General features: G+C 34.0%; 1 protein-coding gene across 1 annotated transcript in view; it reads left to right on the top strand.

Annotated features, from left to right (window-relative positions):
• The first annotated feature begins 6 nt into the window (after window positions 1-6).
• LOC117115736 overlaps window positions 7-24,361 on the top strand; it is a 61,992-nt gene continuing 37,637 nt past the window's right edge. Inside the window, exons 1-2 of the mRNA XM_033259659.1 lie at window positions 7-200; window positions 16,295-16,351. Of these exons, the coding sequence (XP_033115550.1) occupies window positions 147-200; window positions 16,295-16,351 (111 nt within the window). The 5' untranslated portion in view covers window positions 7-146. The remainder of the gene's footprint in view (window positions 201-16,294; window positions 16,352-24,361) is intronic.

The raw sequence follows: 24,361 nt of genomic DNA, 5'->3' as shown, positions 1-24,361 counted from the left end.
GGACAGGAATTATTTCGGAGGCTGACCGAGTGGTGCTTCGTAGGGTGATATCACACCCTAGCCCAAGAAAGGCTACACTTGGATTCGGAATTAGTCAAATATTACTTGGTCTTATTATAATTGCCATAAGCTTCACTGCCTTTGCAATGTCCACCTCCAACCGAGTTCGAAATGCTTGTCCTTACTGGGCTGGATTTTCGGTAAGTTTCCTTCAAATGACTTTGATGATTTACTGTATTTTGCCATAACATTAACAACTCCCTGATTTTCTTCAAATAAGCCTATGTACCCAATTCACAAGTTGTTAAAAGTTTAGCAAGGGTAGCTGCTTGTGAATGCCACGATCTCAGTAAAGTCCCTTGTGAAATCTCGAAATATCTCATAACAACTTGTACCGGCCTTGTAAAGATTACGATTTGTTACAGCGGATGCTAATGGTTTTTTGGCAAGAGGGAGCTCTCTCTGAAGCGATAAATGTGGCAAAAAAAAAGCACACCCAAATTCTCAATTGACCACAATCAAGTTTTATAAGCTTGTTAAAAAAAAAAAAGGCAACAACGACTGGACTGCTTGTCGGATATTACAGCAACGCCGGTAGGGTCCAGGAATCAGGCTAGATAGGCCTACGCCTAGCCTAGCCTAGGGTACGATTCTCTGCCGGCCAAGTTGGCCAAGCGAGGTGGCGATAGAATTGGGCATACACTAGACTCCTAGGCGTAGCTCATTTTCACTTAAAGGTGCCTAGGGACTAGCGCTGTTTGCAATCTTTTTGTGTTACATCCCTGTATAGTACTATAAACGATTTTATAATGTACATAGGCCTAGGCCTAGCTATCCTATGATGTGATATTTCGGTAAGACGTTCAGTATGTTGCATTTAATTAAGATAGCAAGACTGAAGTTTAAAGTTAGGTATTCCTCAAGCGAGTTCCACAAATCAACACCTCAGATATGTATAAAATTGTTGGAACAACATAATTCGCAGTGTTTTGTGTTTTACCGGTGATAGGCCAGTCTGTATCATAGTATACCAAGTTTACATAGTCATAACTCTGCTCAGTTTCTTTAAATCCATCTTTAAAGGGGTGACCCTTCAAGTGTATCCTAGTAGATCGGATGATGTTCAGTGGCCCAATTAATGTGATGCTGCGATGTCTCATTGTGAGGCTTAGGGAGTGGAGATGTTTTTTAATTGTGAGAAAAAAATTTGAATTCATGACCCTGGGATTGGAAGCAGGCAGGAAGGCACCACCAAGATCCAACAATGATATCACATGGTACGCTTTCCCTACAAACATTGTGGCATTAGTTTCAGGACAGGTGCTTAAGTCCTTAGGTCACAACTCGGGACAAAAAATTCTAAACTTTTCTTATTTCATAATTATTTGGGCATACCATTCTACTACTTCTACTAATGGTTTCATTCTAAATTATAGCGTGCTGCATTTGTTTTTTCATTGATTCAAGTTTCAACCTCATTGCCGTGTACCGTACTCGTGCGAATAAGCGCCCCGTTTGAATAAGCGCCCTCTCTAATAACCGCCCCTTCTAACGTGAAAATTTTCTTAAGCGCCCAGTTTGAATAAGCGCCCGCTTCTAATTTGAATAAGCGCCCCCTCAATAATATCATAAGATTTTCTTTTTAGCAAGTCAATAATCCAATCAATCCTTGGACTATGGTTGTTGGCATGATTTGAGCTGCAGAGTGGAAACACATATTCTTCTTAGGTCAATATGAAAATGAGGATACTTCTCTTGGACAGATGAGAGCTCTGATCCTTGGACAGACAGTATATTTCCAACTTTACTCGTTTTACATATTTGTCTATGCCTAGTCCTACTCCTCTTTCTTTTTCCGACCTTTAGCACATTCTCATCTGAGTTTTCAAGAAAAAATACAATGGTCCTGCCATCCTGCTAATCTCAATCGGCCGATGGCCAACAAGCTAACCGCTACCCACCACCACTAATTGCATTTGCTGTTATGTATATATTCACGTATTCTTGTCATGAGCCATGTTCTCTGGACGATTATCTTTTCTGCCTAACCACCATTCGTAATGTCCTTAAATAATCTTTTTTCATTCAAAAAGTGCCTCTTGAATTTAATAATTTCCCATAAGAACCCCTCGATTTTCATCTATTTCCATAAGCGCCCCCTCAATTTCCACTCTGTTTGAATAAGCGCCCCTCGGAAAGTGCAAAAAATATTTTAAGCGCCCGGGCGCTTATTCGCGCGAGTACAGTATTTTAGTAATTAGATCTTGTAGCCTATTGGAATTTGGAATTTGACAATAAAAATTAAATGAATGAATAAATTAATGATTTATTTTGTAATTGAATAGGCATGTTTACTATTTTAGTTAGGATTGCTGAATGTATTGATCTGGTCATAAGATGATAATCCACAATAAATCAAGTAGCCTTCAGTTTACCACTTTTAGATTGATAGTAGTTAATCCTGTGTAATTCCAGGATTTTTCAGTTTTGATCTGGTGGTTTTGGAGTTTTTTTTCCCCTCATTTGCTAAAAACAGGTATATTTACAGTCTCATATTAGAATTCCAACATCACACAGGACATTAGGTTTCCGTATCTTATAAGTTTGTTGGATACAAAATTTAATTATAACTGTAACTACTACAGTACTATACTGTATCTGTGGCAGCTCTAGCATATTTTCTTTGGTCTAAGCTGTCTGACAGGGTAGGCCTGAGCTGGTGGAAGAGGTAGAGGGGGGTTCTCCTCCCAAATGAGATTTCTTAAGAATAGCAACCTCTAGGTGGCCGGAAATGGCACTCTCAGACTGTGACAGACATGTGTTGGCTTGGTGTTGGCCTATTTTTATATGTTTTGTGGTCTGACTGCCCGACGAGCTCTGTCCCCCTCCCCCCGCTAGCACCGCCACTGTACTCTATATTATTAACAAAGCCTTTAAATATTAGAATTGTTCTTGTGGAGAGACAATCGATCACAGTATCAGTGACTGCACAGCATTTTCAAGTTTCCAAAGGGCACAGCCCTAAAGAGAGTTATATCGCAATTTCCTGGCCAAAAGACACTGATTGCCAGCCTGAAAGGCTTCTGTTCTTCATACATTATACTGTAGGAATGAATAAACAAAAGCATAAAGTTTAACACAGCAATATAACTATAATATCAGGAAAGGTTCAAGAACTTCTTCACTCAAGTTTTAGTTGGTTGAGTGTGCTTAAGCCAGCTGCTGCCCGTATCGTCTTAAAACCATGACTACTGAGCCCCTCTCAACAGCTACTTCTGGACACTGACCACACCTGTATGCAGTTCAGCAAATAATCATGCTGCATGTTATTGTTAGGGACTTATTCATACCTTTCCCTTTTATGGGTAAAATACAGATCTCCATCTAATTAAAGACCTTTCCAATTAAAGACCACCTCTAATTAATGACCACTTTTTTTTTTTATCTCAAATTAACAAATTTCTTTATTTTTTATTATTCTAATTAGAGACCAAAGCTGATAAAGACCATGAAAATCCAGGCCCCAAAAGTGGTCTTTTATTGGAGGGAGACCTGTAATTATAATACTGTAACTATAAAGTTATTTAAAAGTATAGTTTAATAATCAATTATTCAAAATGGCTTAGTGCATTAGTTGATCGTACACATTCTGATAGTTAATTTGTGTGGATTATAGTCATGATCGCCATGACATTTATTGAAATTATTAAAGTGAAAGAAAACATAATCTGAAATAAAGCGACTTAGCCTCAAGCCTCCCTGACCTTAACAACCCATTCCACAAGTGTTTCTGTATGGAACGAAAAAAAATTACATACAGTACACTATAATGACTAAGAGCCCAATCACACACTTATTAGGCCGGCCCAGGGTCGCCTTAAATTACGGCCGACTCAGGGCCGACTCAACTTCATTTCCGTTCACAGTTATTGTTTTAAGTTGGTCCAGGGCCGCCTTACGGACGTTCACACTAATTCTTTTGGGCCGGGTCGATGAATTGCAGGACAGGAAGTTTGAGGCGATCGCATTTTGATGGCTGAACGGTAAATCACCACCTAGCATAAACACATGGAATTCGCGCGAAACATGAACCTAATTTCAAAAATTGTCCTTATACTTTTTCGATTTTTTAAGCCGATAGCATTCTGCTTCATGATTATGGCGATGATTATTCTCATAATAACCAAGGCCTATAATTAGCGCAGCCCTGGGCCCGCATTGCGGGACCTGAGCCGACTCAAAAGTCGGATTAACTTTAGGTCGGCTCAGGGCCAGCTTAACATTTATTGATTGTTCACACTTAAAAATCGCCGGCCCTGAGGCGGCCCTGGGCCAACGTAACTCTCAAGTGTGATTGGGCTCTAATAGTATCACAGAATGCTATTCATATGTCTTTGGGGTTTAATTTGAGAAAAATCAGTAATTTTTAATGAGACAGTTGATTGATATTTTAGGTCATAGTTCAGTATTTGAAGTTCAACTATGGCTACTATGTAAGCTTTAATGTAATCTTAAGAAAGAAAATATGAGTTACCTGTCACTGTATTTACAGTAGTGTCTTGGCCTGTTAGAACAACTGGATAGTAGTACTCTAAGTTTAATATAAAGTTTACTTTTGAGTGGAATTATTTATAATTGTGAGATAAATAATCACTTCACATGATTTGAAACCATGGTCTTATTCATAGCATTGTAAGGCAAGTACTGTATTTTGAACACCATAAATAATGAATTCTACAGTAGAGTTCAACTTTCACAGCATACTGTACAGTAGTTGATGATCCTATGCAATTGAACAACACAGATAAAGTACACGGTAGGAAAAGTAAATTACTGCAGGACTGGAGAGCTGGTATTATCATTACAAAATTTCTATTGATTTACAAATTGACCCAGGTCATTATTAGCTATCAGTCATATTTCCGACTTTATCCACATGTGTTTTATAATTTAATGGCTCTGGAGCACATTTTTGGAAGTACAGTATAGCAGACCAACCATTCATGGTGCTATTTTGTTACAGTAGTTGTCAGAATATAGGGAGTGTGTTACACAGAACTGTCGACAGTGGTAATGGGCCCTGGGGAAGCGTAGCTGCCAGGACCCCAAAAGCGGTGGCCTAGTTGTCCGGAAGGGGCAGAGCCCATCGTGAAATAAAACGATAACAGATCAAAATATTGTTTTTCATATACATTAAATGTTGATTTAAAAAAAAAAATTTGGTTTGTTTTGTCTGGGGCACTGGCCCCTCCCCTATCTGATCCTTCTCCTCTTGGCGGTAGTGGTGCAGCAGTTCTATGAATTTATCAATTACAGAAAAAAAGGAATGTTGGCAGCCAAAACAAGAGCATGCTGCTTCTGTGTGTAGTTTTGAGCATGGTGGTTGATATGTATGCTGGCTAACAATCTTAGCCATAATAATAATGATAAAAACTTTATTTAACTACGGGAACATTTGTTGTTCTTTCAGACAAATATAGTATTCTTTTATATTCATGTTATAATGGAATCTAGGATTTTGAAAAGTGGGGGGTGGGGGAGTGGTGCTGAATAGGAATATTACATTCACTGAACTTCACACAAGGCGCAAAATTAGGGAAGGAGCATGTCAATGACTATAATGATGACAGTACATTGTAGGCTTTCTATAAATTGATGGTTAACATAAAGAAACTTGCTTTGCCATTCATTTTTTTTTCGCATTTGAACCAAACGGGAGTTAAGCTGGTTTTCCACTAGGTGAATTTATTCGCGCGATTAAGAGCGTCGGTTCGCTTCCTGAGCTCTGATTGGTTGCTCATTTTTTTTTCGCTTCGCTAACATTCCGATAGAAATGTGAATGAGCATGAACCCACGCTTTCGATTCGCCTAGTGGAAAACCGCTTTGCTATTGGCACTGTGAACTCCCTCTCCCATTTTATTAATGTGAAAAAGACAGTGTGTTTAATGAATGTACAGTACTCTACAGGGGCGTAGCCAAGGGGGAGCCAGAGGGGGGGCCAGGGCCCCGGGCCCCAGATTCTGTTGTAGTTTTATAGTACTTCCTACAGTGCAGTAGCTCTGTATATTATTGTCAGTGTGGTAGGGAAATGAGAATCAATGTTTACTTTGCTTTTGTTATTCTATCATTGATCTTTTGTTCTTTTAATACTGTTTATTTAGATTGCTTATTTCGGCAGACTTGTTGTACTTGCTTTGAACACCATTCTTTTATGTTTTAGGACCACCCCCATTATTCAGTTGTATATTATAGTTGTTTCTTATCCCATTTGTACAGTCTCCTGCTGAAGTCCGCTGTGTGGACGAAAGCTAGAGAATAAATTATATATTGTTAGTCTCAAAAGTGCTGCTGTCATTTACTTTATACTTTTCTATACTTTACAGACTAACGCGGCTATACTTTTTATTTATCGGAAAGAAGAAATTATCATCATGAAATCTATAGTTACACACTCAATTTCGTTGTCATTCAATGATCAGATTTGAAGTTATTTATCAAAAAAATCTGGAAAGAACTCAGATTTATTCAATTAAAATGTCACTGAATTGCTTGTTTAAAGAGATTCAATCTCATTGAAAATAAATTTAGTAAATTGTCAGATTAATGAGACTGATTGAGACAATCAGTTTACGGTGATTTACTGACTTTTTTACTAAAAAATCATTAAACTGTCTGCTTGCCAATTTACGAGTCTATTCATGCATGGAGTTGCTTGGCAACCAAGATTACAAAGCATAAATACTTTCTATCTTATGAGTTCACTCCTATAAGGCCTAGACCGAAATCTATATTTTGTTGATCCAGTATTATGATAATAAGTTATCAACAGGTTTTTGTGTATTACAGTTACAGTACAATATGTAGATTTAATGCTTCCTAGGTAGATCCAATTTCATATTTATATGATACTTGGATACCATGTGATTAAAGAAATATTATACTAGTAAGACACAGTACAGTAATTAGCATTTTGTGTGTATTGTACCATAGATTCGTGGCCTATTATTTTGAATTCTGCTTCAAAATATTAATGCACTGAACTGTATCGTATATTCACATTAAAAAATATATCTAGTCTGTTGACTTCACGTCCTCTAGACTTAATTCTATTTTAGTACAGGATGCTGCTGTAAATCTTGGATGCTGTTGTAAATGTAGGACTGGAGTCACCAGAACCACAGTATTCACTTACTAAAATGTTTTTTTTTTCAAACACAATATCCTGCAGTCAATAAACAATAATGAATGGATAATGTAATTGACTATACAGTATAATATTTATTTTCTTATATTCATCAATTTAGAGTGCGATTTAACTGTGTTTTATGTAATTTTGAAATTTTATCATGGACAACATGAAAATGTTTTGCATTTTGCATGCCTTCTGGGTTAAATTTGAAAAGTCAATAAAATAAATATATCAAAACACTAGGCCTGGCCTAATAAAAATATTGATTTTTTTTTTTATAATTATTATGAAGCATTAACCATCTACCACTGATATTATGGTATTAGTCATCAATGAATCATTCCAATATAAAGAGACCCATGCTACTATTTCTTATGTATAGAATTATATTAATATTATTAATTTGTTGGGAATACGTAAGGCAACACTTATGAACACTGAATATTGCATGAATGCTTTAATTTGTTCATCATTATTAGGGTACCTTACAATACATAAACGAAAATTAATAATAAATACTAAACTAATGTATTAGCTGACTATAGCTTTATCAATCATTTATTAATTACAAAAGTTAGTTGGGATGTATTATCTTTAGTTTCTGTCCTAATGTAATAAAATATAATAAAAAGATAACTGAAATACATTTGTGTAGCATTGGTAAATCTTGGTTTTCAAAGTAAATGCCAGCAGTGATTTTGTCAACTGATCTTGTCAATGACAACCACTTGTCTTCCAAAGAGGACGGCGACTGCAACAGTAACAGAGCTTTTGAATTAATTAATATTATTATTCAGTTTTAACTGCTACACATATCAAAGGCATCCTTAATTTACAGTACTTAAGAGGTCTTGGTTTCATGGTTCACTATATTAAATGTAGTAATCATATCAGAACAAGGTTTATTATTGATTAGCGCTGTGGCATTTCTAAGAAGGGGCATGGGGCGCACGCTCCATAAAAAAATTATTGCACCGACGTGTGTCCTCCCCTCTCAAAATATTGGTATGGAAAAACAATTTCAAGTAAAAAAATCACTTTCGTCATTTTATATCACCTCATTTTCGTAGCCAGTCCACTTCTAAAATTATCTGTATCTGGTCTTGGAATGAGTATGGCTGAGGTTCAGTTGTTGCAAATAATAATATTGTTGATAGTTGAGTTACCTTTTTAAGTGAGAGCTAACATTCAATGTGAAAGCCACTTTAAATGTCTTACTATATAAAACTTTGTCTACACTATCAAATTTCATCAAAAAAGCATCACATAAAATTTGATGGAACATAGAGTTGAACACGTTCAACTTTTTTTGATATAATTTGATGATATGTGGTATGATGTCATTGTACCCATATATGGGCACATCACATATTTTTGTCACTTAAAATTTGATAGTGTAGACAAGGCTTAATGCAAGTGAATGGACATAATTCTTTTAATGTGACAAATACAGTACATAAAAAATTCAACTGGGTGACTTCCTGATTTGTGGGACAGGTGTTGACAAGTGATAAGCAGAAGAATGGAAGTCATTCATAAAGAATAAGGACATTTCCGATTGCCTTATGAATTCACTACTTCCTATATTGAGAAATGATGTTATTTCCTGAGAATTTGAAATGATAGGTACTCTGATGCATCGTTGAAGCATTGATTCCGTCTATTGTTGGAATTAGAGGTAACTATGTAAATAAAAGTCAGCGTAAAGATTAAGGATTTAAATAATACTTTAAAATATTTAAAAATACAATGTAAACGTAGAAGAGGCAGACTAAAGCTTGGATGCAGAATAACATCAAAACACTCCAGTGGCGGATTCAGGGGTTGTGGGAAGCTGGCCTGGGCCTCCGTAAATTTTTAAAAATGGAGAAAAAAGGAAAATTATAATCAAATTCAGGTTTGAGAGTGCCGTTTCTGGCCATCTAAAGGTGTCATAATCTTAAATTTTCAACCATGGTGTTGCTAAGTGGTCTAAACTCCCCATCTGTGAAAGTGTCTCTCTCAGGGGTTCCAAGTTGGAAGAACCCATTTCCGGGAGATTTGTTTAATGTCATTGGGGGCACTATATGTGGCAAAGACAAGCCAAACCAGTCACTCGTCGCAAATTGTGTTTTAGAGAAAATAGCAAAAACATGCTAGAATTTTTGTAAATTTTGTAAAATGTAAAATTTTTAAAAATCTATTTTATTTCACTAAACTACATACTGTATCTATACATCATGCTCTGCTGTTATTTTTCCCAATTTCAATGTTAAAACAGCACTTTTTTTAATGGTACAGACACATAATTAGATTATTAGACAAAATGGCAGTCAAAAAAACAATGGAAGGGCTAAAACGGAAAGAAAAACGACCAGTAGGAAGACCCAAAAATAACTGGATGAGCCAAATTAAAAAAGACCTGGAAGGACATGTAAACACAAACACTATAACAAATCATACTGCCTTGAATAGTAACAAATGAAAACAAATTGCAGAAAGCATAATGTCCAAAGACGGAACGAGTTAAGAAGTACTGTAGTACTATAAAATATTAAGTGAATGCAGTAGCACTGCCAGTGAGTTTACATGAAATTTACAATAAAGTATGTTTGGACACTGGACGTTAACTAGTTACTTTGGGGCCCTGAGTGAATGTTGTTGGACATGAATTCGTGTTCCTGGCAGCAATCGTGTTAAAAAATTCATATTGTGTTTGTGTATGATATTCTCTTATCCATTCACTTTGCATTCATCCAGGAAAGTTGTTTCAATTCATGTATAATTAATGTCAATAAAATTGATTTGAAATTGAATTTGAAAAGCTGGAACCATGAAAGTAAACAGGGAGTAGGTATGTCTGTTCATTTTGCGAGGAAGTTCAAATTGATTTCATGCATTTGTAAGTGTGAATGGGTATTAATAGCCTTGGTAAGTGTGAACAGCTATTAATTAACAGCAATGAACTGTGTGAACAAAGGAGGATACTATTAAGTAGGGATTTGGAAACATGTTTTTCAGATCACAATTTTGTCCCTGGTTATTTGGCATGTAATCTTTGGACTTAGCATCAACCATGGCATAAATTAGTGTTCAGCCTTGTATCACTTTACAATGACCATCCACTGCACTGACCAAGGTGATTTCTAATATGCTTTTTAACATTATTTAATTTAGCATTTGTAGTTTCTGATGTGCTTAAGAAAGTGATTTCAATTTTTTCTGATTCTGACCTTCAAATTGACTTTAGTAAAACTTTAAAAATATAGAAATCAATAAAAATACTCTCATAAATATAGGTTTGGATTTATGTTAAATAATTTCATTTATGATGCCTTTAATAATCATAATAATTATAACAATAATAATGTTATACTTGTATAGCGCATAATGCAAGAAAAAGCTTCTATGCACTTCACATCATATAAATAATAAATAAATAAAATATAAAATTTAAAACAAAAACAACAACAAAATAAAGGTACCTAAATGAAAAAATGCAGAATCTCCGAGGTGTCACCATCCGCCACCACCCTACTAACTAGGGTTAATAGTAGCAGTAGTAAATATGTGTAGAATGGACATCCATGCAGAGCTTACCTAAACTGCAGTGTGCAACAGCTGTACAGTGCTTTCCATAGCCATCTTGGTAAGTGACCAACCACATAGGCCTACTCTTGAATTATCCCTCTTCCAAGAAAAGACTTTTACTTAAAAAGTCATAGTTTTTAGAAAATGAGCATTTTCCAGTGAGTATAGGTGTTGTGTGTGCAGATAAAGCCCATTTTAAAAATCAAATATTTTATAGCTATATTTTTTGGTATTTGGTGAATTACACTAAGGTGATAGATTGTGGAATAGGTTGTCAATTTTTAACTACGAGACTACCGGGAAACAAAGCTGCTATAGTAAATTTTCTTGCCATGGTGTTTGTGACATTAACAATAATAAATCAGATTAAGTTCTTTGCACACTTTTACAATAATAGTTCATTATGTCATCGTGTAAAATTTATTGCCATTCTACAACACCATAGTGCTTTAAAATAGAATAGCACTAAAAATAATTCAGTATAACTAGGCCTATTATTCCACCTTTACAACTAGAGCTATTTCGCTGGTTAATTTCCTTTGCGTTGTCATTTATTATTGTTGTGTTATCACAAGGTTATTTCTGTTATCATGAAAATGATCAAAATATTAATACATACTGTAATAGTGTAAAGCTACAGTCCTACAAAATATGAGACAATATAGCAGAACAAAGTATTAAAAAACATTTTTATGTCAACATGAAACAAAAAATAATACAATTTGGTTATTAAAGATTATTTGTGAATACTAAAAATACCATGAGAATAGCTATGGTGAAAAATACAAGTAAAAATTATAGTACTGTACTGTAAACACATTTTATGAGGCATTGATGTTTGATTTCTAGTTGATATGATTTTCAGTGATGCTACGCAAGAATGTATCTATTAGTCCTAATCTTCACCAGCAGACTATCTTTTGCATCTAAGGCCATGTAAAATAAAATATTTGGTAAGCATCCCCTCCCAACCATCAGAGAGGCCACAGACACGATTTTTTTTTACAAAAGACCACTTGCAGTTCTATGCTCTACTGCTGTTCTATACTGTATCCTCATGGCATTGATGATGCCTATTGTGTTGGAGTGAATTGTGCGTGATTACAGTATATAGAGATAAATGGATTATGACTGTCATTATTACTATTTATTTATTATCTATTATTATTATTTATATATTTATTATTATGTATTATTATTATTTATTATTTATTTATTTATTGTTGTTACTATTGTTATTTTGTTGTTGTTATTCTGGTTATTCAAGGTAATGTATCTGCTTGCTATGAATGAATTATATAAATTCTTGTATGCAATTTTGGTCTCCGTTGTTTTCTTCTTTTTTTTTTTTTGGCTGTTTTTACTTGCGAGACTCTTTTTTTCATGTGCAATGCGAAAAGGAAAAAAAAAACCACCTCCCTCCCTACCATGAAAATTGATAACATAAGGATGCTAACCAATTTTTAAAATTTTACATGGCCTAATTGCTAAGCGCAAGACTGAATAGGCTGACATCAAAGGAAACCAAATCAAATTCAGGAGACACACTGTACTGATTGCTACAAATGAAGCTGAGTAAGGCTTCAAGGCTTGAGTTTAATTAAAGAGGACTCAATCAACCCATTCAGCTGATATTCATAAATGCTCATTAAAGCTTGTTGAAGAACTCTTATTACTCCCTGGAGTCCCAATCTGGTCTTTCCTTAAAAATTATCACATTAATTAGAATTAATCACTCGGTTGTCTTGTTTTTGCCATGACCATGGATGCTTCCAATTCTGAGGGATATTAGACAGCGTGTGAGTGATGTATTCTGGGGTATGTGTAGGATGTACTGCCACATTGGAGGAATCATTAACTGTGTTTTTTAGCTGGAACGATCACCTGAATACACTAAAAGAAGTTCATTTTTGCAGTGATTTTTTTCGGCTTGCCAAGTTCAGGTCGATTACCTTTAAATTTTAACATCTATATTTGCGTAACTGTACTAAAAGTTGCTTTTGTTTTAAACCAGGACACATAAAAGCACTAAGTAGACAAAGCCTTGATTCTTCTTTTTTTTTTTTTGTCCGACAAAATTTTCCATCCCTAATTTTTCATAGGGCCAATATAAAAGCAATGCTCATTAAATATCCATCATTTTTTGTAAGATAATCTTCCAAATACATAAATCAATAATATTACAGTACATTCCAAATCGGTAAAGATTGTTGTTCTGTAGACACATTATAATATTGGACTGAACTCATTTCCTATGTTATGTAGTCTAGTAATACAGTAGTCTAATATACAGTAGACAAAATTTTGCTTTTAATGGAGTCCATATATAAGCAGTGTAATATGCAATCTAACATTGTAAAAAAATATGTTGAAAAGTATGAAAATTTAAAATATGTGTACAGTTGTTTTTTTTTTTTGTTTTTTTTTTTTATATTGAAGGATTTTTTCTTGTAATGTATGTCTACAGTATATATTATCCAGATAGTAGTCCTAATTCCTTTCTGAGAAATCTTAATTCTCTCTAGTTCATTGCATTTTGTTTTTACTTAGTTAATTTCAAATTAAACAGTGAAGGTAGTTAGAATGCTCTATTAAACATTAAGCTTTTTAGTATATACATCTTTTCATTTCGCTTTAGTAGAAGTTATCTAGTTTTGTCCTTATTTAACTTTTATGTTAACAGAACCTATATTTTATAGTTACATATATATATTATTTTGTTAACATTTGGAAATCATGGTAACTTGATCAGTCAGTTTTTTTTTTTACTCTATAGTAGACCTAACTTAACTCATGGCTTATCATCAACCGTGCATTAATTTTTGCTGCTAAATGGTAAACATGGAAATAATATAAATTAGGGTGTGTTTATACTGATAAACACAAAATAATCAATTTTTTTAAAACTGCTTTTTTAATGAGTACCAGACAGCCTGCTCGCGTTGCAACTGCATTTTTGATTTTTCGAAAATCGGTTTTCGTGATAAATTACTTCACCATTTTGTTTATACAACACGTTGTTTTCCTAACTGTATAGGATAGTATCTTTCTCATTTCTGTCATGATGACGAGGAGTAAGATACAGTGTAGGGCGAGAAGGCAAATGTTTTTGGCTGTGCTCATCACGCACAATGAACGAGCGACCGTACGAGGACAACGGTAGGCCCAAAAGAGCGGAGAAGCCTAGGCCCAATATCCCCCACAAAATAATTACAAAACGAATTTGTCGCTCCACATGTTTGTTGACGTTTTTAGCTTGTAGGCCTAGGACACGAACAAGAGGACAAATTTTTTTGAAAGTTCGCACCTAGTACGATCTAGTCTTTGCAGTGATTGTCCTGGAGGTCACATTTCACCTGATAATCGCTTTTTTTGTGTTGCAGCTAAAAGGTGCACAGCCAAAATCGCTTATTTGCCGTACAAACATGCTATCCATTGCGTGTTTTTAATCAATTTTTTTTAATCGCTTTTTTCAAACTGGTCCCGTTTTTACTGCGAGAATAAAAGCGATTTTTCGGAAAAGCGATTTTTAATTGATTATTTCTTTCCAGTAGAAACAGGCCCTTAGTGAAAGCTCGAAAAGTGATGTTTCATGCATTATGTAATACTGTATTTTTGGCTTCATGTTTGTATTGTTTTTTTGTAATCTTTGTGCAATGTATATTGTAGACACAGGTACATACCTGTATTGTTTTAATATGTAAATTACATTGTAATTCATAATTCAGCTGTAAATCTACAATAATATTTTGAAATAAAACTTGAAATTTAACTTTAACTTGAGAAGTAAAGTCCAACCATAGAATCTTGTCCTTATGGCCGAGGAAGTTTAATTGAATGTGTGATAATTGTAATTTTTTGGAATAACCAGGGGAACATTTTATTTTTTTTTCTGTCATTGTATATCTTAACTTTGTAAACTTTTCCTGCCTCGTTTGAGTTCCAAACGTGGAAATGGAATGAATGTTTACTTTCTCTGAAGTGCAATTGTGAATTAATTAATTTGTTATAAAGCATTATTTGGAAAGATTATTTCAACACCTTGTAGTTTTTGAATTTAGACTTGACATTAATGAGGGTTACCTTCTAGTACACGGTAGCCTAATGTATGCGTTTCCTTGACATACTGTAATACACAGTCTTTTATTTTCAGTGTCCTTTTCCCAGAGGTATACTTTTTGTATTGACCTTTTAGTGACCAACAAAGAATGGGTCAATATTTTTAAAAATGGGTCCAAATTATGTAATTTTATGCATAAAATGGGTCCACTTTTTGAAAAATGGGTCCAGATTTCTCATATTTAGCCTAAAATGGGTAAAATTTAAGAAAATGAGTCCAGATTTTTCATATTTTTGTGTAAAATGGGCTCACGTTGTATGAATTTACGCCTTTACTGCAGGGCTGTAGAAAGTTGGTGGTCATGGGTCCGGGTCTTGAGTATTTTTTTATGGCTGCGCTAGCAAAAAATAAATTAAAACTATACCAACATTCAATAGGAGATATATAAGGGCTAGCAATTATTTTGGTAAAACTAGACCTTGGTCCAGCAAAAAAAAAAAAAACACTTTTTATGGCTCTGGTAAAGTGGGTGCACACTGATATTGTCCTGCACTGCTTGAAAATCCTGGCTATGGCATTGATACTCAGTCTGTAAATTTACAGTACGAAGATGTTTCTCTTTGTGGCGCCAGTAATGGCGTATCATTCAAGTTTTTGTCATGGAAACAACCTACTGTAGCCTACTGTAGGTCCTTAGACTCCTACATGTATGCATTTCATGATCATCTATACAGTATTCATCCTCAATCTTGGTCATTGGCTCAGTCATGCATTAATAATGAGGCTTTTACGTGAGTGAAACATATGCATGCGAATACGGTGAATCTTGGTTTGAATATCTCGGGAGATATACCTGTAACAATGTGTTACATTGGTTCTTTATCTGAATCTGGTTCAAGAAAGTGGTGTTCATGGTAATCAATGAATATCACTTAAAATTTGTGCTACATGTTACTTTAAATCACTAGTGGCAATGGAAATTTTGTAAAAAAACTTGTGCGGACTGTCTACCATCTTCAACTAGAAAATCTCTCTTTGTTACATCTAGATGCCAGTATACTGTATCTGTATAATGGAAGCGTAATCTTTTCACCATAAAAAGTTAAATCAAAAAATTCTCTTTGGCCCATGTTTATTCCTGCCCCCATAAACAAAACAAAAAAAACAATTGAATAAATCTAAGATAAATATATTAGAAACAGAAAAAATAAAGAGGATACTGTACATAAAAGAAACAAGAAATAGAAAAGAAAAAAGAAGTGAAAAAAAATCATAAAATAAGATAAAATTTATTGTGCTCAAAGCTGATAAGTTGCTGAGAGATTGGGGTTCACTGGAAGTGATAGCATGTTCCAAAATTTTCAGAACTCAAAGACAAGTTCCATGGTCTTTCACATTGGCATAACAAGTGTCTCATGTATTTAACTTTTTGTATAAGTTATTCAATTATTCTAATTGTTCTTTTATTTTTCAGGTGTTATTAACTGGTGGTGTTGGTCTTATAGCGTGGAAACAACCTTCTTCTTTGGCTGTAAGTATCAACAAGTAACATTTGAATTTCACAACCATTTTATGTTGTTTGTAATTTCAAGTTTAGTATTATATTTACATGTTTGTTCATATTTTATTTTTACTTTATTAAATTTCAATTATATAATAATTATTTTATTGTTATAAAGTGCATTATCACGTAACATAATTTTAATATTCCACTATAAATTATGGAAACAGATTTAAAACAAATAAGAAAACAAAGGTCTGCTTTACTCCTGATTTTTACCAGTCTTCTTGTGGACAGGCTGTAAAAAAGGTTCACGCTATGTTCCAAAATTTAATGCAAGTCGGCTACGGCCCGTTTCTTTGTTTCAGGCATACAAGATCAGGCCCATCCTTTGCAATACTCCCTTGCTATAGGGTTAAACCTTTGTCCTTCACTAAAAACAAAGAGAAGACTTTCTCTGAATTAGGTATGCAGTGCTAAAATTACAATATGATTATAATTTTCTGGGTACAAGCCCATCCCCCCCCCCCAATTTTGTTTTGCAGTGCTAAAATTACAATATGATTATAATTTTCTGGGTACAAGCCCATCCCCCCCCCCAATTTTGTTTTCTGAGGGGTTTCGCTATACCAGAGGATTATGAAGAGAATCACAAATTGCTAGAACTGGTGAGTGAACATAGTGTGCTGGTTTGGTGCAGCGGTTGTAGTTCTGCTTCCCAGTCTTAAGGTCAGAGGTTCAATCACTATGTGCATTTTGCTTGTGTCCTTGGGCAAGGTGCTTTACCTATGGCAGTCTCTCTCCACCCAAGAGTACAAGTTTACCTACCTGGTAGGTTCAAACATAAAGTGCACTGATTATAGCTGCAACATTATGGAATTATCCTCAGGGACCTAAATATGTGTTCCATGTGTTTGATCCAGTGACTGACGTTAATAATGTTAAGGGCATATTGAGGACTCTACAATAGGCGCTAAAAGTCAACCATATAATATTATTTAATGAAACTCCCTGAGTGACCACTTTTTCACCTATTCCATGAAAAGACTCAGTAAATAACATATTTTATGGTTCATGGGTATGTTGTGAATTTTAATTGTCCATATTACAAAATGATTTGCCATTCAGGCATGTGAAGTACATGCTAAGAGCACAATGGGTCAGGACTGATTGAATGCTATGGTACTAATATGTCTACAGACATATAAAGGTTACATACTGTAGATGAGGTGATCAATATGGTAGCATAAGTAACTCTCACTATTTATTAACTCCCTTTCCGAAGTGTGCGATTTAATGAGAGATATATTGGAATATATTTAGGTTTTATAAATCACCTACTTAATAATGTTTGTTAATAGTGAAACCAATGAATATATTATTCCAAGTTTTGACATTGAGTATGTGTTGAGACTTAGCTCTGTCTACACTATCATATTTTCTGTTGTATAGTATGCCTGTCATGATTTGCCTATATTTGGTCATGATGTGATGTCATCACGACTATATTTAGGCATGTCAAATACAATTTTATTGTAAGGGTAGGCCTTAAGACTATTACATAGTTGTAATGAGTTTGTTTTATCCAGATGTTCTTCCTACATTTTGAATTTATTATTGTTGACATGATTTAGTCTTGCTATCGGTGTGCAAGGTACTAGTGAAAAAACTGAGTGGAAATCATTCATGTTTGTTTTATAGTGACATATTTAAAGCCGGATATCAAAGATGCATTATAAATATTAACAGAAATAATACACGTACTGTATTTCCTAGACCTGTATCTTTTAAAAATGCTATGGTACTCTGTCAAACTGTGGCTATACTGTATGTACATAACCTCAGCATTTAATGTATATTGGTAGCTTGCCTCTCCGTTAAAAAAACATCAACTGCTAATGATCATTGAGGGTGTCTAACCAGTACTGTGGGGTCAAATTACAATAATGCAATAATATTATAACTTAAAAAGGGATAATTACTGTAGTATTTAATTGGACAAAAATTAAATTAAATGTATTATATTAAAAAAATGCTAATGATATTGTTATATAGATTAAATTATTAATTATAATTACTATGATGCTGTTTTATAAAAATAGTTTTAATGTTGCTACCATCAAGTTTTGTAGTCTTACGGTACTACAGTATTCACATACATTTTTGATTTGTAGGAAATGACTTTAATAAAATAATACCGAAATGATTCAGTATTCCATTGAGTAACATCCTTTAAACATTTCCCAATCTTCAGAAGAAAAAAAATTCTTCAGTTCAAAAGATTCGTAGTAACACATTATTTTGGAAGTCTATTAATTGCCTTGTTATCATTCATCTTTGACTAGGCTTTCATTTCAGACTTCCTTTTATTAATTAATTTTTAGCCTCGTCATTAATTAGCCTCATTTAATTTTAAATAACCAGTTGGTGGTATCACTCATTTCTGCTTATATAGCTAAACCTAGTAATTTTACAATACCCTCATTTTGAAATACTTTAATCTAGATTTGAATTGCTTTCATTGAATTAGCTTTTAAGTAAAATTAAGAATGAAAATTTTTAGTTAGCAGTATTAATACTGTTTTAGTGTTTTTGTAATTTTGCATTTTAAATTGGCTGGTACTGAATATATTTGATCATTTTGATTTGATTTTTTCTAGTATTTATCACAGTTTATCATATTTTCCTTGATTTTGTAATAGTATATTTTCAATACTGTAAATCATCTGTCGACATACCACATGAATTTCCCAAATTCTATCATTAGTCTTTTAATCAAATCTATGGCGACTTTAATGAAATATTAATTTTTATTATAAGTGTATGATATTCTGGCTTTGTAAGCCGGGTTATTGACCAAGTCTCGGCAGTTACGGCTGAATTAAAAGTTCTAAATTTAGAAAGATTTTGAAAACGGCAGATATTAAGAAAATTATAAGGTTGTCAAGCATATAATTTATCTCTTCAACCTTGTTAAATTTTAGTTATAGTTGACCTTCAATAACTTGTAACCTTTTAGGTTGTTACAGTATTGATGGCATATTCTACTACCTAGACCTTTATTAAGTTTATTTACATATTGAAACTCAGAAATAGATAGTTTCTCTTTGAAAGTGTGAAGTGTTTTATTGATAAAAAATTTTTGTATAATGAATAATCCTGAAGATGACTACACAGAATCTAACTCTGCTGCCTCTGAGTATTCGATGGCAGGCTGAGCAGATTGTCATTACAACGATTCTTTGCATGCATCTCACGTTGCATCTCCATGGAATCGCGTCAGCCAACAACCGGCGGGTGCAGGCTTTACAAATGATTAATTATAAGGAAACATAATGTATAATTTTAAATAAAAAATGACACTTTTACAGTAGTGTACTAGTATTTATAGTACAGTACATAAACCATCTAGCGTACAATAATAATTTAATAATTAAATAAATAAATAAATATATAAAATCATATCGTATAATCAGATTATTTAGGATTATTTGTTAAAAATTTTTACACCTGTTTGATTGAATGGGCTAAAATGTTACTATTTATTTAGCAATATACTGTTTACCCGATCTGTGCAACCTAAAATGTTACAAGGAACGTGTGCTAGAGAAATCTCCGCATGAAGTCACATCCATGATAGATTAGCACACAACCAAGAGGCTAGAATAACCGACAGCGCAGAATCTGGGCACATGCTCAGAGGTGCAGCTCATCTTTCACGATAGCGTCACATGGTTTCACTGTCTGCGTATCATGTGGATGAAATTTAACATGGTCTGAATTTACTTGTATGAAGACCATGATGGTTTTGAAAAATATATCTCATCTGTAACATTTGACACATGTGACACACTTCGTTTAAAATTTTGTCTGAGGGAATTGTAAGAAGAAACTACATTTTTTGAATTAATGGAATCTTCTTCACTCATTGGGTATTTTCAATGGGATGTGCAGACTTCTCTACCCAGAATTATAATGTAATATTATGAGAGATACCCACTTTGTGTTGGGCTTTGCGTATCTTGATTATTACCATAAAACAAAAGGCATACACATCTTGTCACTGTCAAAATTTAACTTAATACAGTGAAAAAAATTGTATGGATTCAATATTAGTGATTTTATATGAATGGTGAGCCATACTGGGTATAATCAAATCATCCATATTAAATCCACATTGTGTGTTGTTTTTTACAACCCCACTTGAATAGCCTTTTGATTACTTAGGCTTACCTCATTGCAATAGTATGCAATTTGAATTTGGTCGGTGCAGACAGGTAAAATCGTGCGATGATTTCACCTACTAGGCTTACAAATCGAATCCTTGCGTCTTTGAAGCAGGTCTAGATAGGCTTAAAATATTCTTATTTAGTGTTCAGTTTTTTAAGTTTGTTAGGGTCCATTGATTTAATGAATTCCTTAATGTTTTCCATACATAATATTGAATTTGAAGTGACTTTCTTCAGGTTCTTATAGGCTACCTTGTTTTACGAATGTCATTTTTTCAATACCACTTGTCAACAAACAAGGATTGGGTGGGGTGTCTGTCCTTCTTTCCGCAGACACGCGTCGTAGGTGTAAAACCACTAGCCTAGAATTCATCGCAGTGCGCAATATGTACAAGTTGAATTGTTATTTTGCACACAAACCTAAAAAGATCAAGTTAACCGTGCACTATATGAAAAATTATATATCAATCAATCAATAATTCTATTAATTTGATTGGGTGAAAACAGGTCATGTGCGATTGATTGAAAATGACTATTCCATGGTTATTTTAGTACTAGTCAATGATCGTTGAATAGTACTTTTTCACCTTTATGAAAGTTAATTATTACAACTTGTTGATTATAAAAATACATGTCGTTTGTTTATGCATGAAAATAATATACAGAAATATTATGATTATTACAATTTCTTTGCGATTTTATATTTTTTCACTAGATTATTAATAATAGGTTATTTTGTTCCCAATGATATGGTTTATAATAACAGGATAGATGTTCTTTCTGCAGTCACTACAAATATAAAATGTTAATGAAACGAAAGCAGTAATTACTATTAGCATGACTCGCATCAAATGCTTCACTTAAATTTCCAACAGCCCTCCTCTTGCTAGCTACAGTAATCTTGTTAAACACTCCCTACATCTCCATCACATCATCGGTGGTGTTGCCTTTCTTCGTTGATGCTACGATGAAATTAAATACATTAAATAGAAACGACACATGAGTTTTCATGTTCCCGTGGAAGAATTGATGCCCGTCACATTAATTTCAATTGTAAACACACAAACCATTCCTTACGTCAATGAGATGAAATTTCAAACTTCGCAATCAATATAATTCACACAGTAACCTAATTTTTCCAGCCTACTCAATAATTGAGCTTGTGAAATTTAAAGTCTTGCAACTTTCTTCAGAGTTCTGTTTACATAGTGTAATAGTTACAAGGTTAACCATAAATAGACCTTTAATTTGTTAATTGTTTGATTCCTCTGTTTTGAAATGCTTTTAACTGCAATATATGCACTGCAAGTGTCTTTGGTACCCATATATCCTGTCTACAGGTAGATATGTACGAGTTGACCTATTTTACAGCAATAACTCTATCATTGAGGGATTTTGTTGAATCAGTGCCAAATGCGGCAAAATATAAAAAAGATGCTATATACCAAGTATAATTATTTTGAAATTATAAATAATTCACTTTAAAATAAATGTGCATTCCAATCGTCAATACAAACCATGTTGGCATATCAAAATCAAAGGCAGGTGGTGAAGCAATATGGCTTTTAAAGTCTGGGGCTGGTTACTTTTTTGTGTCTTTGGGCAAGGTATTTCAGGGGTTTCATTAGTACAGTTGACAGGACTTCGACTGATTACTTCAACTGGGGAGTAGCCCCTACCCACAGGAACTCTCCTGTAACTCTTACTCATTCTCCTCCTACTCTAAACCTTAATGACATCCCTGGTACTTTATCTTCAATAATTCTCTCCAACCAGAAGTTATTGAGTAACCTGTATCTAATTGGGTTGTACAGTGTATGTACACTAACTGAAACAAGGAATGATTACTGTAACGATTTTCTGCATAGAACTTTTGCACTAGTTGTCTGGTTAATATTTGCTTAATACTTTGATTAATATTAGTACTTCATTTGAAAGTGTACACAGTATTTTTTTTTTTTGTGTAAATATTTCTCTGTATTGAAGGCCACTGTAAGCCAACACTACTTAAGTACTATTGTCATAAAATATTAAATAAATATCAAATGAAAAACATTTCTTTTTACTTAAAATTGAAATATCAAATGGTGTCGGTGTAGTGATTAAATTTGATACAAGATGAGCATCCTTGAAAAACTTCTAAATGAAATGAGTTTTGCCGTCAGCAATTTTGTGACATACCTTCCGGATGTTTGTATTTACGTCTGAAATTATACGAATGGTCATTTTTACTTTTTTATTTTGTCAGTGGTCTTGTCAGCCCTTATTGTTCTTGTAGAATTTTTAAATACAAGATAATTTTCTGAGTATTTTTACTTATATTTTTGCTATTTAATCATGGTTTTTAGGAAATAGTTCTTTTTTGTAAATGTATCGGAAATGAATTTGAAATGAAAATGAAACTATAGTACCCAGTTATCACTTTCAGACAACATTGTAATACAACTTACAGAAGTATGTCTAATAAAAGAAATAACAGTATCCTGCCTGCATTTTATGGAGATTGTACAGAAATATGAAAAAAAACCACAAAAAAAAACTAAAAACAAATTGAAAATTATAGAAATGGGTAGTAGTATTTGTAATCTGATATAAGTACAATATATTATGTATATATATTTATATAACAATTAAAAATAAATAAGAATAGTAATAAATAGTAATAATTCATGCTGTGCATCGTTCCAACCAAAACTGACTAAATTTGGAGATGTCGAAATAAACCCTGGCCCACCACTACAAACAAACTCGAAGGTCTGTGGACAAAAAGGCAAACCGACTGGTAAGCAACATATCTCTATGTATTACCAGAACATTAGAAGTCTAAAAAACAAAATGGATATTTTGCACTCAAATATGCAGACATATATGTTAAACAATTTCTACGATGTAGTATCCTTCTCGGAGACTTGGTTGAAGGACTTTGTTCTTGATTCAGAAATTGCGGTCAAACAAACAATATAGACGTGATAGGCAGGACGGCAGACGTAGAGGAGGCGTTCTTATGTATATCTCAAACCGATTGAATAGTCGTAGACTATTTCATCTGGAAGATGATATTAACGAAATAATATGGGTTGAAGTGATTATATCTTGATCATCGAAATTACTTGTTGCTACTTACTATCGTCAAAGGGTATAAATAAAACAAGAGAGCAAAGTCCCGTTCGTAAAAACGTCATGCCTGTGTAGGACGCCCACTTACAGTTGTATGTTCTTTTTATTACCCAGTACAGCGCTGCGCAGCGCGGTAGAAGTACGCCCGCTATAAACTCAGTAAGCAGAAAACAAAAGTACAGTATCTTGTGGAGAACAGATAAACAGACAAACTGACCGTGCGCGGTGGAGTACTGGGTAATAAAACACATACAAGCGTTAGTTGGCGTCCTGCACTAGCTGCGTAGGGCGTATCGTTTTTTTACGCTCTCAATGAGCGTTGTTGGCTCTCTTGTTCTATTATACTCTTTGATATCGTCCACCAAATCTTACACGGGACTCTGTCGCACATTTTGTTGGAGCCTTGGAGTCTTCCATGAAGTCCTGTCCTGATCATAATCTCTTGATTGTGGGAGATTTCAATTTCTCGGACATACTTTGGTATCCTGATGGTACATATAAAGCACCTGCAAACTCCATATCTGAACTGTTTACGGACACTGTTCAAGATGTACATAACCTCAAACAATGTAATTTAAATGTTACTTGTAATAATAAAATCCCTGTCTCTTATACACATCTCCTGGCCCACCACTACAAACAAACTCGAAGGTCTGTGGACAAAAAGGCAAACAGACTGGTAAGCAACATATCC

Source organism: Anneissia japonica, unplaced genomic scaffold, assembly GCF_011630105.1.
Source record: "Anneissia japonica isolate Jap-2015-1 unplaced genomic scaffold, ASM1163010v1 scaffold3262_len730253_cov190, whole genome shotgun sequence".
NCBI classification, from domain to species: Eukaryota; Metazoa; Echinodermata; class Crinoidea; order Comatulida; family Comatulidae; genus Anneissia; species Anneissia japonica.
This window is presented reverse-complemented; position numbering and strand designations above follow the sequence as displayed.